The sequence below is a fragment of the Topomyia yanbarensis genome, chromosome 1 (genome assembly GCF_030247195.1).
Source record: "Topomyia yanbarensis strain Yona2022 chromosome 1, ASM3024719v1, whole genome shotgun sequence".
In the NCBI taxonomy this organism is placed as follows: Eukaryota; Metazoa; Arthropoda; class Insecta; order Diptera; family Culicidae; genus Topomyia; species Topomyia yanbarensis.
This window is the reverse complement of record NC_080670.1, coordinates 214,728,628-214,743,958: the sequence shown is the minus strand read 5'-3', so window position 1 is coordinate 214,743,958 and position 15,331 is coordinate 214,728,628. Positions and strand designations below refer to the sequence as shown.

The following is a 15,331-nucleotide window of genomic DNA, read 5'->3' as shown; positions in this document are numbered from 1 at the left end:
ACAAGGAAAAAGTGAACAATACTGAAAAGAAAATGAAAAGGCAAGCTAGAATTTTTTTCGAGCGTTGTCCTACTGAAGCTGTAGGAGCTAGGTTCTCGGAAGAGCTCCCCGTCAGAATCACACAATACAATTGCAGATGAGACAGGCGAATGGCGCCCACTAAAACACTGCTTCAGGGTAATTGCAGCGGGCCGTGATTCTGAATGCGATATTCATTGTACGGTTCAGGTATGTGTGGGCGTAGGGACTCGCGATCGCGTGTATTATCGCGAAGGACTCGAGCATTTGTACGTTAACGTGTTCGATCGCGTGTGCGTTTGTATGTCGCGTGTGCTAACGTGTATGTGTATAAATTCTATATTAAAACCGTGCTCCTTTCACATATTCGTGTGTGTTCTTGGATGATCACGCGTGGACCGTGAATCTAATGCTTAATTTTTTGTGTACGGTTTAGATGCTAGAAGAAAGTGGGATCTTCCATATCACTACAGTTCCAGGTCATGTCACCATGGAAGGTGTTGTCTAGTGGAAATTAGCGTCATTTTTTTGATTGGTTCAACTAAAGGCAATAATCTAGACTGCTAGGACAGAGTTTAGACTTCCGGACGTGACCGTTTCATGATCGCGCGAGTGGTGGGTTAATGCTTGTGACCGCGTTTGGAAGTTTGTAGGGGCTACGTTTACTTAACTACCGGGGTGTTTACATGTTGGTGAAATCGCGGGCGTAAGTATGTGTAGATGATTGCAATTGCCTGGTCGCGTTTGTAACCAGGTTTGTGCTATCGCAAAGGCCACGAGCGTTTGTACGTTTGTTCCTATATGAGTATAGATAGAGTATATTAGAGATATACTAATAAAATACGCCTGTTCTGCATCCATCCCCTGACCCAACTGTCACAAATACACTAGATCTAAAATCTACAATTATTAGAATTTTGGAAAAAGAACGAAGATATGCGGAATGAAGAAAACGTAAAATTGATCAACGAAAATACACGAATAAATTACAGTAATAAGAAATATGAACATAAATGGAAACGACAAGAAACATTATTGAAATACTAGACAAAACAATTGAAATTAAAATAACTAAACTGGGAACATAAATGAAATTATAAAGAGCAGGTATTAGTGATACAAAAATGGAAAGAAAGAATAGATTAAATTTAAAAGAAAACGAAATGGGCAAAAAGGAGAAAAGACTAATGAAAACGCAACAAAATAGAATGTGAAGAAAGAATGAGAAAAACTATTGAAAGGAGATAAGTGATAAGTTATGAAGAATACAGGAAATGTGAGAAACAAACGATAGAAGTCGAAATAACAATTAGTTTTGAAAAAAAAACCGGTCACTACAATCATCCCGCATTGCCGAAATCGAATCAATACATTCGTTGCACAAAGTATAAACTTTGCTCCATTCAAATTATGACAACAAAGTTAAAAGAATAGCAAAACAAATTCTATTCATCAACAATAACACCTAAACCACCCACCACCAGCGTCAAAAATCTGCCCTCTCACTGTACTTCCTTCATCGCCGTATTAATTCCAACCACATACACGACAAGAACTCCGCGAACCGACGCGGCAACCAGTCGGTCGGATGGTTGGTCGTGCCTCAATCGTAAATCTCGCGACTTCCAACCAAGTTCCGACAGAGCAGAGCACTTGAAGCGTCGCCGTCTTCGTCGTCGTCGTTGTCGGTCGCTTCGCCGTCTTGTTATTTTTAGTAGACACCGCATTGCAATCCATCCATCGCGTTCAGTTCCGCGCCAATCGTTGATCCGTTCAGTTCAGTTCCGAGTGGTTTATAATAAAGTTGTTTCGTTTGTTACCAGTGTATGAATAGTGTGTTTGTGTGTTGTTACTGACGCTACTTAGTCAGCCATCTGTTGCATTAGATACTATCTCGACATACTCAGACCGTGGGTGTGCTGTTGGAGTCTATTCTTTTGCTGATTCAGTTTGTTTTTTTATCCATACGACACATCCCGCAAAATGGCCGTTAGCCGATTGTCGATCGTCAAATTCCTTGAATTGGTAATTATCAAAATGAAATGCTGTTTTTTTCTCATTTTTATGTGGACTGTGTTTCGCGGTTTGCTTACCGCAAAGGAAGAAGGTGTGTGTGGCGGGGGTTAGCTACATTGATAGCAAAGCAGTAAAGTGCCGAAACTGACATATATTCTAATCGCTGATAAGCCACTGAGTAAATATATCGACTGGTTCGGCTTTCCACCGCTGCTGATAGAGACCTTAAACAAACAAAACGAGAATGGTGGATTATTTGCCCGGTTATTTAATAGGAAAGCGCGACACACCTTGAATTGGGTGGTCGGGGGAAGACGACTGTTTTTTGTGAATTGATGCGAAACTGCTGGCTCTGTCTTTATGAGAAGACAATAGAGCAGCTGTGGTTAACTAATAATCTTACTAGATTATTACCACTTCGTTACAATATTAGTTAATTTCGGTGTTGAAATTAAATTAATACAAATAAAGTGTGAAAATCTTTTCAGCGAAAGTGTAATTGGACGTAGAATTAAAATCAACCAAAAAGAGCCATAAAATTTCAACTGAGTCGTAACACTGGATTTTTAAATATTGCTTCAAGTAAAAATTAAAAGATCAGTTTTGAATTTTTCTCTGTTCAAGCACATATCACTTTTGATTCATACAATCCCATGGTCCGTGACTCACCCTGCCCTCCCCTATTCTTGTCAAGAAGCAAAAACAACTGTTACACCCAAGGTTCTCTTGATCATTCCTGCTACAGAAACCAGTGCAGTTGTTTTTTTCTGTAAGACTATTCTTAGCAAATGACGACAAAAAAATTTAAATTATGGGTCGAAAATGCTAATTTAATTATTTTTATTCATCGAAAGCGTCTTCTTTCGGAAGGGAAGCACAGCCGCTGGATCCGGTTAATGCGTTAAAGGGTCAATATCTCAGATCGAGATGGGAAATTCACCTATGACGAACCTAATTGACACTCTTTGTACGATCAAAAAATTATTGAAAAATAAAAAAGTTAACGCTTTAATTCCACACTAAATTTTCAAAAGGATTGACAAATTCTGTAAACCAACTAAAAAAACTTCTTCAATTACCATTGGGAAGAGAAACCAAGTGGCTTAACACTTAGTTATCAGCGGAATAAGGAGCGAAAAAAGCTTGTTCAAAAAAATTTCATGAACCCTTTTGAAGAATCAGGGTGTTAATTTATCCCAGTGTATGATGCTAACGCTTGAACGCAATGCAACTTGCATGAAAGTCACCCATCACACTCCGCCCAAAACCGATGTAACTTAGCAGGCTCTGAGATAATAAACGTCTTCAGTTTTCGGCAGAAATGAAAACAAAAAAAAATCCCAATCAAATTATTGAATCAAGAACACCCATTTTTATGAGATTTTCAGTTTAAAAGCCATCCAGCTCGCAACGGACTCTTTCGTTCCTAGTAAGTGACGTGATGACTAATAATCAACAGCATCGGAGGGAGGCGAAAACCACGCCAATGTTTGAAAATATGAGATCCATTGCATTTTCTTCTCCTGCTCCTGTCTCCGATCAAACGATCCCCCCTCGCAATCGAAAGTAGTGCTGATGGATTGTACGTGCATATATATGAGGGGGAGAACTCGAACAGTTCGAGGACAAAGGAAGCGACAATCTGTTGTGTGTAGATTGGATTGGAGTAGGGAATATTATTCGACTTCGGAAGAAAATGATGGGAAAAGTTGGCGCCAAGAAGACGCGTACCTAATCCCCCCCTCTTCTATGCTTCCATCCAAATGGGGGTCATTATAAGTAAATGCGGACGGACAGACAGGGAATAATGCGTAGTGACGCGCCCCAAGGAGAACAGTTTTCCATGGCATTTTTTATTGTTTGAATTAAGATGGTAGATCATAAAATATAGGAACGAGGAAGATGTTTGCTTGTCTTTTGTGTGCGTGTGTCGTTTAACAGGGGGACCAACCGGCATCTAGTTGGCACTTGTGGCTTCAAATGCGAAATGGTTTTTGTTTTGTTTTTGGAAGAAGCATAGTGATCGAAAAGTAGGGAAAAAGTGGACAGAAATTGACAGTTGGGTTTATTTTGAGGCCGCATATATTATCGAAAATTCTCAGCCAGTTCATTTTAATTTTTTGAAACTTTAAGACCTATATTTAAAGAATTCTCTAATTTAATAAAAAGTAGAATCCTTTGAAAATTTAATTTTTTTAGATGTATTTTTTGGAAATATTTATACTCTAAAATTTTTTTAACGTAAAATATTTGTTTTGAATTTAAAAAAATATATTGCAAACTTTAAATTTGAAAACGAAGCGCCATAAAATTTCTAGTTATAAAATACGGCTGAAGCGTCGGCAAATTTTAAAACCAAACCTTACTAAGCGCACGAATTCGCTGAAACTCTGTTTTTTCGTTCGCTTATTGTTATTCGTTCAAGCTTCTACCTCTAAACATTTCAACCCCGCACAAAGATCTAGAGATATTTCTAAAGTGATTTTTCAAACCCGAAAAAAGAGGCGAATGACCCTAAGATTTAAACCTCTATAATTGAAGCCTAAAAATGAAATGGGGAGCTGTACAAACTAAATAATGCAGCCAGTCCACGGAAACGAAGGAGGCCGCATGCTAATAATTATCTCCTCTTCCGATGTTGACAAGCAGTGACCCGAACAGAGATCACCTGACAAGGTTGAATAGCAACATTCGTCCGAAATCACAATTCTTACCGTTCAAGATTTGCACCTCAATGCGTGAAATTGGCGGGAACCAGTAGCGAACGAGCTTCGGTCTGATATTTTAAAGCATCGGAAACTGAAAAAAATGTCCAATATTAATTGCAATCCACAATTCCTGTACAACTCACAAATATTTCCTTCTCGGTACAGTACCGAGCAGTCCTTTGAGCAGATGCTGCGTTCGCTCCAAACCGCTCCATACGAATGATAATAGAATCAAATCTGTAGCGGGCCAATATTTAAAACTTTTCGTCATTTGTTCACCATATTGACGGCTATAACGGAGATGGGCTTGAAATTTTCCGAGTAGGTCCCCAAAGATTTTTCAAAACACAGTTTTTTCGTAATTAATGCATGTCATACACATGCCAAATTTTAATACAACATTGGTGAGCATGTTTTCGACAAAATGTCAACGAAATTGATTCATTCCATGTAAGGTAGAAAAAAGCAATAAACGTTCCAAAGCTTACACGACTTTTTCTTCGAAATTTTTAAGAGGAACCCCTAGGTTGAAAGATAAAACTTTTCAATTTGGGTCAATCGGTCTGCCTTCTCTCGCGCCATCGCACACGTCCATGTAGTTATAAGTAGTAGCTACTATTTTCTTGATGTTCACGGCGTATGTTTGGTCAGCCACGTAAACGCCGTTGTTAAAAGGCTTATCCGAATATCGCTCGTGCCACATTTCCGTGTTCCGACATGAATCTTTTAAAGTGGCATTATTTGGTAGTGTTGCTAAATCCCGTAAACGTACTTCGATTTTATCGCCTTCCATGTAAACAGGGATTTTGGTTATAACTTAGTCATGTTTGATTTAATGTTACATTTCGCAATGAGGTTTTCTGCCTGGGCGAAACTTCTCAACGTTACTAGTGCACTGTTATGAACGAGGTGTTCCTGACTTTTATGTACCCTTGAAATAAATTTTCACTTTTAGTAACTGCTTCAACTAGTGAGCTTGTTAGGTTAATATGAGTAAATCGAAATTGTATTTTCCTCTTGTATTGGTACTATTATTTTCTGTGGCTGTTCCTTTATTGGCTGTTGACTTCGTAGCCAATTGTTTGTGCAGTGTATAAGCAACAAAGTGGTAGATACAATTGTTCACTTACTTTTCTGATAGTTTTGGCATTTATACTATGTAAGATAGGAAGGTAGCAGGAAGTTCATAGTAATTGAGTGGCTTTGGATATGCTAGCCAGAGGCAAGGTTACCGCACAGTACTACCTCAAATGGTGATTTTCAGCAGATGAGTTAGACGTCGACAGTGTATGAATGAGCGGTTGTATATGCTTCGAGCTACGTACTCGTCATATATCACCACAAAATACTAAACTGCCACCTTCCCCATAGTAGGCTATGCTTTTCATGTATGTTTTCATTATTTTCCCATTAAATATTTTTGTTGATGAATTTTTCCCTTTTTTTCTTTTCTTCTCATACTTTTCTTTCCCTTCTTTTTACATGTTTTTAAATTCCGTTTTCTCTTGCCTCTTTCTCTTTTGTGTAACATTTTCCTGCTTTCAATTTTTGTCTCTTCCTTCTTTAGTTTTCCATCTTCCATATTAATCCTTTTCTTTATTTAATTCTCGCATTCTTTTGTTTTCTTACCTTTCCTGTTTTCGTTTCTCATTTTTCTACTTACTTTTCTCATAATTCGTCGATTTCATTTGTTACTTTCCATTTTCCTTTTTCCACTCGGCTTCTCTGCTTTACCTTCTTTGTTGGCTTTTCATCTTTCATGCCCGGTCTTTCATTTCTTGTTTTTTTTCTTATTCGTTCTTCCTTTATTCTTCATGTTTTTTCCTCTTTTCTTAAGCCCTCTCTTTTTCCTGATTCTGTCTGCCGTTTCTTTTTCAATTTTTCTTCATTTTTTACATTTTCATCATATCTTTTAATTTTGTCTAACACTTATTTGTTGGTAATTTGCTTTATCTTCTTTACTCTTATCTTCTGTTTTTAAATTTAATCTGTTGACACAGCTTTCTTTTCTCACTTTTTTTTACAAAGTTTAAGAATTTTACACATTATATAAACAAAAATCAAAGAATAAAGAAATAAAAATCGTCGGATTTTCTACTATTTCTTTATTCTTTCTTTTTATGTTTTTTTTGCTTTTTCTATTTTCTTCTTCGTTTCTAATTTATTCTTCTTTGCTTCATTTTCCTTATTAACTTTTCAGCTTTATATTCACATTTTCTTCAGGCGCTTTTCTAATTTTCACTCGAATCATGTTGTACACTTTCTTTGTGATATTTATTTTTGTCACTTTTTGTTTTTTTTTTAATTCTATGAATGCTTTTTTTATTTTCCTTGGTGATTTCTTTATAAATTTCCTTTTTATTTACATTTTTTTGGTTTTTATAGTATTTAACTTTTCATATCTTTTTCTGTTTGTTGGGTTGCCATTTTTGTCTAGTACACTTTTCCTGTTATTTATATTATTTTGTCAGTCTTTCCATTTTCCTTATGTATATGTATGTAGTTTTCTCTTTGATTCAAGGTTTTTCATCAACGTTCTTCATTTTCATCTTCTTATTTTTTCCTTTTTCACTATTTTTTTTCCTTTTTTCGATATCTTCTCCTATTTATTTTTTTGCTGTCTACTCTTACTAATTATTCTTCTTCTCTTTCCGGTTTTCTTTATCTTTCTATTTGTCCGTAAAATTTTTTTCTTGTTCTATTCCGCTTCATCTTTGTTTCTTTTTGCACTTCTACTTTATTTTTAACGGTAAATTTTATTTATTGCATGCAATTTTACTCATTTTTAGATGTAATTTTCCATGCTCTTCTTTCTGTTTTCTTTTTTACTTGTTATTTATTTTCATTTAATTTGTTTTTTGACTATTTCTGTGCTCAATTAATTTCATACTTTTCGTTGTTTACTCTTTTTTTGGATGATTTTCCTTTTCTTACTTTTTAGTTTTGTATTTTTTTCAACTCAATATTTTTATTTCATCATTTTATATCTATTTTTTTCTCTTCATATTTTTCGTTCCCTTCTTTCTTCATGTCATCTAATTTCATTTTTCTTTCTCAATTTAGTTTTACATCTTCTCACATACTTTTGTTCCCTTCCTAATGTCTTCTTCCGTTTTAAGCTACTATATTCTTTCGTCGCTTTTTAATTTTGTTCTTCTTCATTTCTTCATCTGTCTTTCATCTAACGACTTCTTTTTTATGATTGCTTGTGTCGTTTTTCATTTCTCTTTTCTCAAATTTTGCTTTTTGATATTTTTACTGATCTTATTGGTTTTCTTTCTCCTTCCGTTTTTGACTACCACGTTCTTTCGTAGCTTTTCAATTTTGTTCTTCCTTCTTTCTTCATCTGTCTTTCATCTAACGGCTTCTTTTTAATGATTCCTTGTGCCGTTTTCCATTTTCCTTTTCTCAAATTTTGCCGTTTTTATATTTTTTATATATACTGTTCTTATTGGTTTTCTTTCTCCCCTGTTTTTTTATTGTCCTTCTCGTTTTTCATTGTTCATTTCTCTTTTTATTGTTTCATTTTTTAATTTCCGCCTTTTTCTTTTTTGTAAGTTTGTTTTCGTCCTTTACTCTTTTCCTTTTTGCTTCGTTTTCTTTTACATTTATCTTTTTTTCTTTTTGAATTTTATAATTTCCCTTTTTCGTTTCACATTTTTACTCGTTTTTTGTCGTTTTTCCCATTCTCGTCTGTTCTTGATTTTTCAATTTCGTTTTCGTTTGTTACCATTTTACCTTTTTTTATTTTCCCTTTATTTTCATGTTTTGATTCTCAGGTTGGATTTTTTTAAATTTTCTTGTCCTTTTCTGTTTAGTTTTTTTCTTTTTTCGTCTTCTTTTTTACGTTTTTCTCTTTTCGTTTTCGTCTTTTCTATTCATTTTTTTCCGTTTTCATAGTTCCTTTTTTGTCATTTTTTTCTCTTTGTCCTCTAATTCTCTTCTTTCTCGTTTAAATTTTCCTTCTTTTTTCGTTTAACATTTTTTTTTTATATTATTGTTTTTCTTCGTTGTTTTCCTTAATTTTAATTTTCTCCTTGTCCTTTTACTAGTTTACTTTTTCTTCTTTTCCTATAACTCTTTCTGATTCCCAGCATCCTTTCTCTTTTGTTTTCCTTTCTGCTCCTTCTTTATTTCTTCTTTCATTGCATTTTAGTATCTTTGCGATTATCCTTTCTCCTTTTCCCTGTTTTATTCTAACTTTTTCATTTGGCTTTTTTTACTTTATCATTGATAAATATCTGTCTATCTTTTTGTTATTCCTTTTCACTCTTTTTTCACTGTTTTCGGCTTTCTTCATTCCGCTTCCGTTTCTCTTGTACTCTTTCTTCTTTTTACTCTTACCCATGAGCGAGTTCTCAGATAATAAAGATTTTGAAAAAACTTCCAGATTATCTGAAATATTTGCGGATTGTTGTTCTTTTAACACACATAAAAGATTGTTTGACCTGAAACTCATATATCAGCGTGGCAAAATGTACGGTGGAAGGGAACAAATGAATTAAACAATTTTACAATGATACGCATTTTGATGCAACTGATTTTGTATTGCGATTCAGCACAAAATTAATGTTGAACGAATTAAAAACGTTGATATAATTGTATTCGTTGATATATGAGTTTCCGGTAAAGGCATAGATCTGATCATTAACACAGGTAAATTAAGTTAATAGAAGAATTTTTATAATTCTTTTTCCATTATGAATTCGCACTAATAAGACCGGTTACTATGTCTTGTGACGCGGTCGAGTATCCTATTAAACAAATGGAACTTTGCTGACACGGCTCATACGCACTTTATAAACCATGTAGGGTGATGTGCCTATTATGGCAGTAGAGCCTATTGTGACCCTATTTCGTACCCCTTGGTTTCGAATCAAGCATATGAGATAATGACACTATCGATTTGGCTAAAGCAGGTGAGAAAAAATAAGCTCAAGTTATATTCTTTATTTGTTGTGCACATATGTATTTAGAACTATCCTCTAAATCCAACTTTTAATTAAAACAAAATCACCTTATTGAAATATCTACTATTCCGCCTCACTCACGTAGTGGACCGAAACTGGATGCAACGGCGCTTAGCAAAATAAACACTTACGAGCCAGCATTTACCGCCTCATATCTCGTTATTCCAGCACAAATATACTAAACATTGCACTGATACATACCTTTATTTTAGCTGGAGAAGCTTTTTATGATAATTTCACTTTAAAATCACTCGTCAAACACTAGAATAGGCCTAGTGTTATAATAGGATAAAACTAAATACGGGGGTTCCTATTATTGGCATGTTTTGCTGATACACTACCACAATCAAAACCAACTTTTTGTATCCATCATACAGAAAAGAATCACCAGTGCGGCCAAACCAAAACATGAACTTGTAAATATAATGTAATGCAATTTCAGGTATAAGTAATCAATTACTTCAAGTTATTCAACTAATTGTTGATTGCAGATATTTTATTTTCATCTGCACATACAATTCGGATCGGGAGAAAGCAATGTGATGTGAAACTTGTCATTGCAGTTGCTAACCTTCGAATGGTTTTTTTCTGCGTGCGCAATTCTGGGCGCTCTTCTACTAACAGCTGATGAGTTTCATTGATGTGCGTGATGTTTACGTTTGTTTTGATCGGCTGAAAAAAGCAGAATGATTCGTTTTACAAATCACACGTTGGCGTCCATGATCTGGATACCTAGTTAGAATCGACGCAAATGGCATATGAGGCATTGCGTTTCAACTAGATTGTTTTTCGATGAGGTGGAAATTGGCACACCCATGAGGCGATAATTGGATCGTTGAGGTGGGAATAGATGCACAGAATGGAACATTTATTTTCATTTATGCTGAAAATTGAGGCAATTCTGCTAAATAAGCATTATATAGATGTTTAAGAAACAGTACACTGATACTTTATGCTGAGAAAGGTTATAGATAATATGGCTTCTTTTAAAATTGTTCAAAAAATAGTGCGACCCTCTCCCTAATGGTGCCAAAATAGGCTCATCACCCTATAACCTCTTCGTATTTGATTGGGTCGCTAGGCTCTACTCGGGGAGTTTTCACGTTTCAAAAGTGTACTAAAGGAATACAAAAACCATATACTAACAAAACTTAATTTTAGTTGTTTTCGAGTTGTTTGGTGGTAGAAAGAGGAAATCCATCCATAATTAACAGAGTTGTTAACGATGAAATAGATTTTAGAATGAATCCCAGACCCAGATAGTGCCGTAAGACATTTTCAATGTCAAGAAAACAGATGGATGGGTAATATCTGGGCCCGAACCTGTGTGCCGTGACTGATCGTACCAGCCAGATCACAGCTCCTAATAATTGTCTTCTCAGTATACCGATCTTCATCTACAGTCTCCTGAATAAATTCGTCACCTTCAAACACCTAGACTTAACTGATTAGGCAGATACTGACCGTTAGGAGTTTTCGTGAAATGTGCGACAATCAATTACGAACGTGCTTCAGTCGGATGCTTTGGAAATTGGATTAGAATGAATTGCCTGACAGGACAAAAAAAAATCGGATTGGGGCCAGAGATTAGCTTCCAATTTATTAAACTATATACAGCATCGGTTCGCCCGTCTGCAACTACTGCTAATAATCGTCTTCTGCTGTACACGAATGTTCCTTTTGCCATCTTCCAACACTTCAGAACACAGGTAAATTTGAGCTGAACTTATTTTTAAAAATTTCAAAAAATGTTAGAATGGTGAAAAACTCGGGGTTTTCCGTGCTGCTTTAAAAAGATGTTTCGAAAATTGGTTCTTGCTTTAGTTATGGGGGTCAATTACTTCATAATTTAAAACCAGTCTTCCCAAGTGAACATCGAACACCATGTTCGCTCTAGTTCTGTGCTCATCTTATACCCACATTTCGTGTGCAAACTCGAACGCGCTAATGCGTACCAAAACGCGTGCACATGTTCGTCTGCACATCCGAACCCCATGTACGTACGCGGTGTTCGTACACACAGGATCTTGACCCTAGTTTTCTCTTTCTCTCACTCATCATCACTAGCGTTGACGCATTCTGTTTTGTGTATGCCTTTCTCGTGTACGCACATGCAAACCTGTACACAAAGGCAAAGCACGTTTGAGGTTGAACGCGTGCACGAAATTTTGTACACGGGTGCAAACTTGTCGATGTTCATGGGAAGACTGTTTAAAACAAAATTGGTGAAGGTTTTTTTTCCGACAGAACAGCTCAAAAAATGTGCTATTGGGTCGTTTAACCATATCCTGTTTTCGATTTTTTTTTCCGATGCAGCTAACGTTAAAGATACGCTAATCGAACTTTTTTGTACGCAAAATTACAAATTTGTTTACAATATTGAATTATCGGGACCACTACCTTGATCCCTATCTTTTTGCTGGGATAACTGTCAAAAATGCTACCCCATGTGGCTAAATTCACTGTCAAGGAAGATCGATTGTATCAAACGAGGACATGTTTAAAAATCATTCTGAAGTTTTAAAGGTGCAACATGTATATTGTTAGATCTGAAAGGATGAGCTCCATCAGTTTTTGAAATAAAAGGAGAATTTTATTCTTCATTTAATGACCCAATTCCGTTCAGTACCATGTCAGTTTTTAATGTTCAATAACTATCACATCCTTTTTCTAAATTTTGAAAAAGGGCTTATAAAACATGAACATCTTCAGAAGAATCAAAGATGAATTCCGAAAAACGTTTCACCTCACCGCATCTGGATTTAAAAGACGAATTTAATCACACTAGTTTTAGGAAATTTCATTGAGACATATGTTAGATGAATAAACTTTTTACAAAAACAAAAAAAATACAAATGCAAAAAGCCCAATTTGCTCCTATCTATAGGAAGACAAAGAACAGGATTAAGAAGTATTAGTTATAATATTCGCTTGTTTGAATCCGATAACCTGAATTTTATAGAAATTCATAATTGAAATCAAACATGCATCCCCTTGGCTAAATACGACCACAAACCAATTGACGAGAAATGTGTCAAAATTAAATCAGCAAACGTGCGCTGCTTAGTAACCCACGACATTCCACAGCAATTGGCATGGCACACTGGGGATAGCTATCCGCCTCCAGACACTGCACTGATGTCACCGAATGGATGTAAACGCTACACACATTCGATGATATCACGTCCTCTTCGTCTTCGTCGCGAAACAATGCTCGAAAATTTGCGGTTGGAATTTATTCTCGCTGAACGTGCCACGCATTGTGATCGTGCAGATCCTTTTCTAGCTGGATCACCAATTAACTGCTACACGAATAGGCAGTAGTGTGTATGTCCATAAGCGAACTCTGTGCCGCCCTACGAGTAGGTCAAGGCTTCGACGGGGCAACACAAACACAGCCCAGCAACACACCAGACAGCTTCGAATTAATCTCGAACGATTTATCTCTCGCCATTTATTAAGTTATAGTTCAACTTGTTTATGTTATTTTAACAATTTCATGACTTCATCGAGTCAGTCGGCCGGTTCGTAGAATTGCTCGAATGTTTCAAACGAAGCGCGCGAGTAATTCCGATGCGACTCGGAGGCCATTGATGTGATCTCATTCCGGCTTGAACGAGCAGGAAGAATCATGATCACACAACAACAATTACACAACCCCCTCCCTCATTGCTGGCACTAATCATTTTCCCGGGGGGTGGCAAGCGAAATGAGGAATTCGAATTGTCATAATTTTACTATTAATAGTCAAACTATTAGGTTTCCAATCTGCTCCACACCTGCCGCGGCGACGACGGCGGCGCATTCATTGATTTATTACACTAATCGAGGCAGGCCGATCCTCAGCACAGCAGGGCAGCACGGCTTCACGGCATAGCAATGTGTTTATATTTTAAAGCGCTGATGTCATCCATCACCGCAGCTCGGCGGAACAAAGTAGGCGATGCAGAACGGATGATGTGGTATTTTGTTTGCAGAATTAAAAAAAAGAAAAAGAAATGGAAAACGTTTGCAGTAGAGTTTGTGCGAAATCGTAAAGCATTCCTTGCATAGCTGTCCTTACGATTTGTTTATGTTGTTGCTTTGAACTGGCGATTTTTTTTCGTGGGAATTTGTTTATGTTATTTTTTTCCAATAGAAACATAAAAGATTGGTTGATTTGTTTACTTTGGAAACTGAGATAACAAAAATGAACATCCGTATTGTCGTCAGATTGCCAGGCTTTCTGAATTATAACGACTCAAAAACGATTAAAAATTACGCTATGAAATCCTATAACCCTGGATGTTAATAAGATTATCTAACCATTCCCATTTACCTTCCACCCACAGGCCCTCACCATCAGCTGTGTGGTGCTGCACTACAAAAGCTTGGGCGAAACCGACGAGCTGACGATCCTGCTGGTCGCCGGTACCTTCGTCGGCTATAGCATCATCCTAATCGGGCTCTTTGCTGGTAAGTCCCCACCTACAATTACTAACTGACGAATTATGATCATGACCTTTCCTAACCCTGCTAGGTTACCTGCTGAGCAATCCGATCAACAAGAAGATCGACCTGTTCTTCAGCCTGCTCGGTTGTGCCATGTTCATCGCTTCCGGTGTGCTGATCCTGCAGGCCTGGGAAAGTGGCTTCAAAACCGACCGCCGGCGAATGGCCATCTCCAAGGGTTCGCTGGCCATCATCAATGGGGTGCTGTTCTTCTTCGATGCTGTGTTCACCTTCCGAGATTAGATCGTTTCGCGCGATAGCGATATAAAATGCCAAATAAAACATTATGAACAATCGAAATTTGGAGCAGCAGCGAGAGATAAAGAGAGGTCGTAATCTCATAACTTCTATAAACTACAGGACAACAAGAAGAAGAAGAAAAACGATAAGACGCTAGATTGTTAAGATTGATATTTATGTACAACTCACAAGAGAAAAAAAAATATTTGTCTTTTTAAAAATTAAACTTTGAAATCGAAACTATGTAAGTGGACTAAGTGTGAAATCTATGTCATAGCTTTTAAACAAAAACCAACATGTGCGGTAGCTTTGAGTATAGTTGCCGGGTGTCGGACGCTAGCCGGCGCCACCGATAAAAAAATCACACAGATGGCAGCACCAATATTCTGGTGAGCTTTTGTTTACCTTCTCGATGCGCAAAAAAAACAGAGAAAAATAAGAGAACATCCAACACCGAAAGGACATCTTCCCCCACCCCGCCAGTTCGTCATTTTCCAAGTACAACATCATTGAATTTTTGAGATATATATTTTTTTTTTGAAACTTTAATAAACATTTATTTAATGTAACGAGAGTTTATGGTTTCATGTGTCAGAGAAAGCACCCGCGACCCACCCACGGGTGGGAACGACACGAGCGGGGAGGGGACAACACTAACCCGTATCGAACAAGATTTGTTCAAAGTTCATACCGTTAACCGGAGTTCAGGATCGATAAGGAGGACACCGCATTCCATCACGACGGGAGGACCGAGTTATGCTGGCACGCGTCATCGTTTGAGTGAGAGTATGTGTGCGTGTGTGTGGTGTAACAAACAAAATATGCTTGCGTTTGGAAGGATATTCGAGAACGGGCACGTCTGGATGTGTTATGGCGTCATTGGATGAG

The 15,331-nt window shown here is 36.8% G+C and overlaps 1 protein-coding gene across 1 annotated transcript; it reads left to right on the top strand.

Annotated features, from left to right (window-relative positions):
• Positions 1–1,653: 1,653 nt before the first annotated feature.
• On the top strand, positions 1,654–15,017 carry LOC131692310 (uncharacterized). Its single transcript, XM_058979296.1, has 3 exons — positions 1,654–2,043; positions 14,044–14,167; positions 14,232–15,017. The coding sequence occupies exons 1-3, from the start codon at positions 2,002–2,004 to the stop codon at positions 14,444–14,446; spliced, it is 381 nt and encodes a 126-aa protein (XP_058835279.1). The 5' UTR covers positions 1,654–2,001; the 3' UTR covers positions 14,447–15,017.
• Positions 15,018–15,331: the final 314 nt, after the last annotated feature.

What these genes read in the sequence shown, in the direction of transcription:
- LOC131692310 (XM_058979296.1), top strand. Translation starts at nt 2,002, where the DNA reads ATGGCCGTTAGCCGATTGTCGATCGTCAAATTCCTTGAATTG. An exon ending in TCGTCAAATTCCTTGAATTG is followed by an intron (nt 2,044 to 14,043) that starts GTAATTATCAAA and finishes TTCCACCCACAG; the next exon opens with GCCCTCACCATCAGCTGTGT. An exon ending in CCTAATCGGGCTCTTTGCTG is followed by an intron (nt 14,168 to 14,231) that starts GTAAGTCCCCAC and finishes TAACCCTGCTAG; the next exon opens with GTTACCTGCTGAGCAATCCG.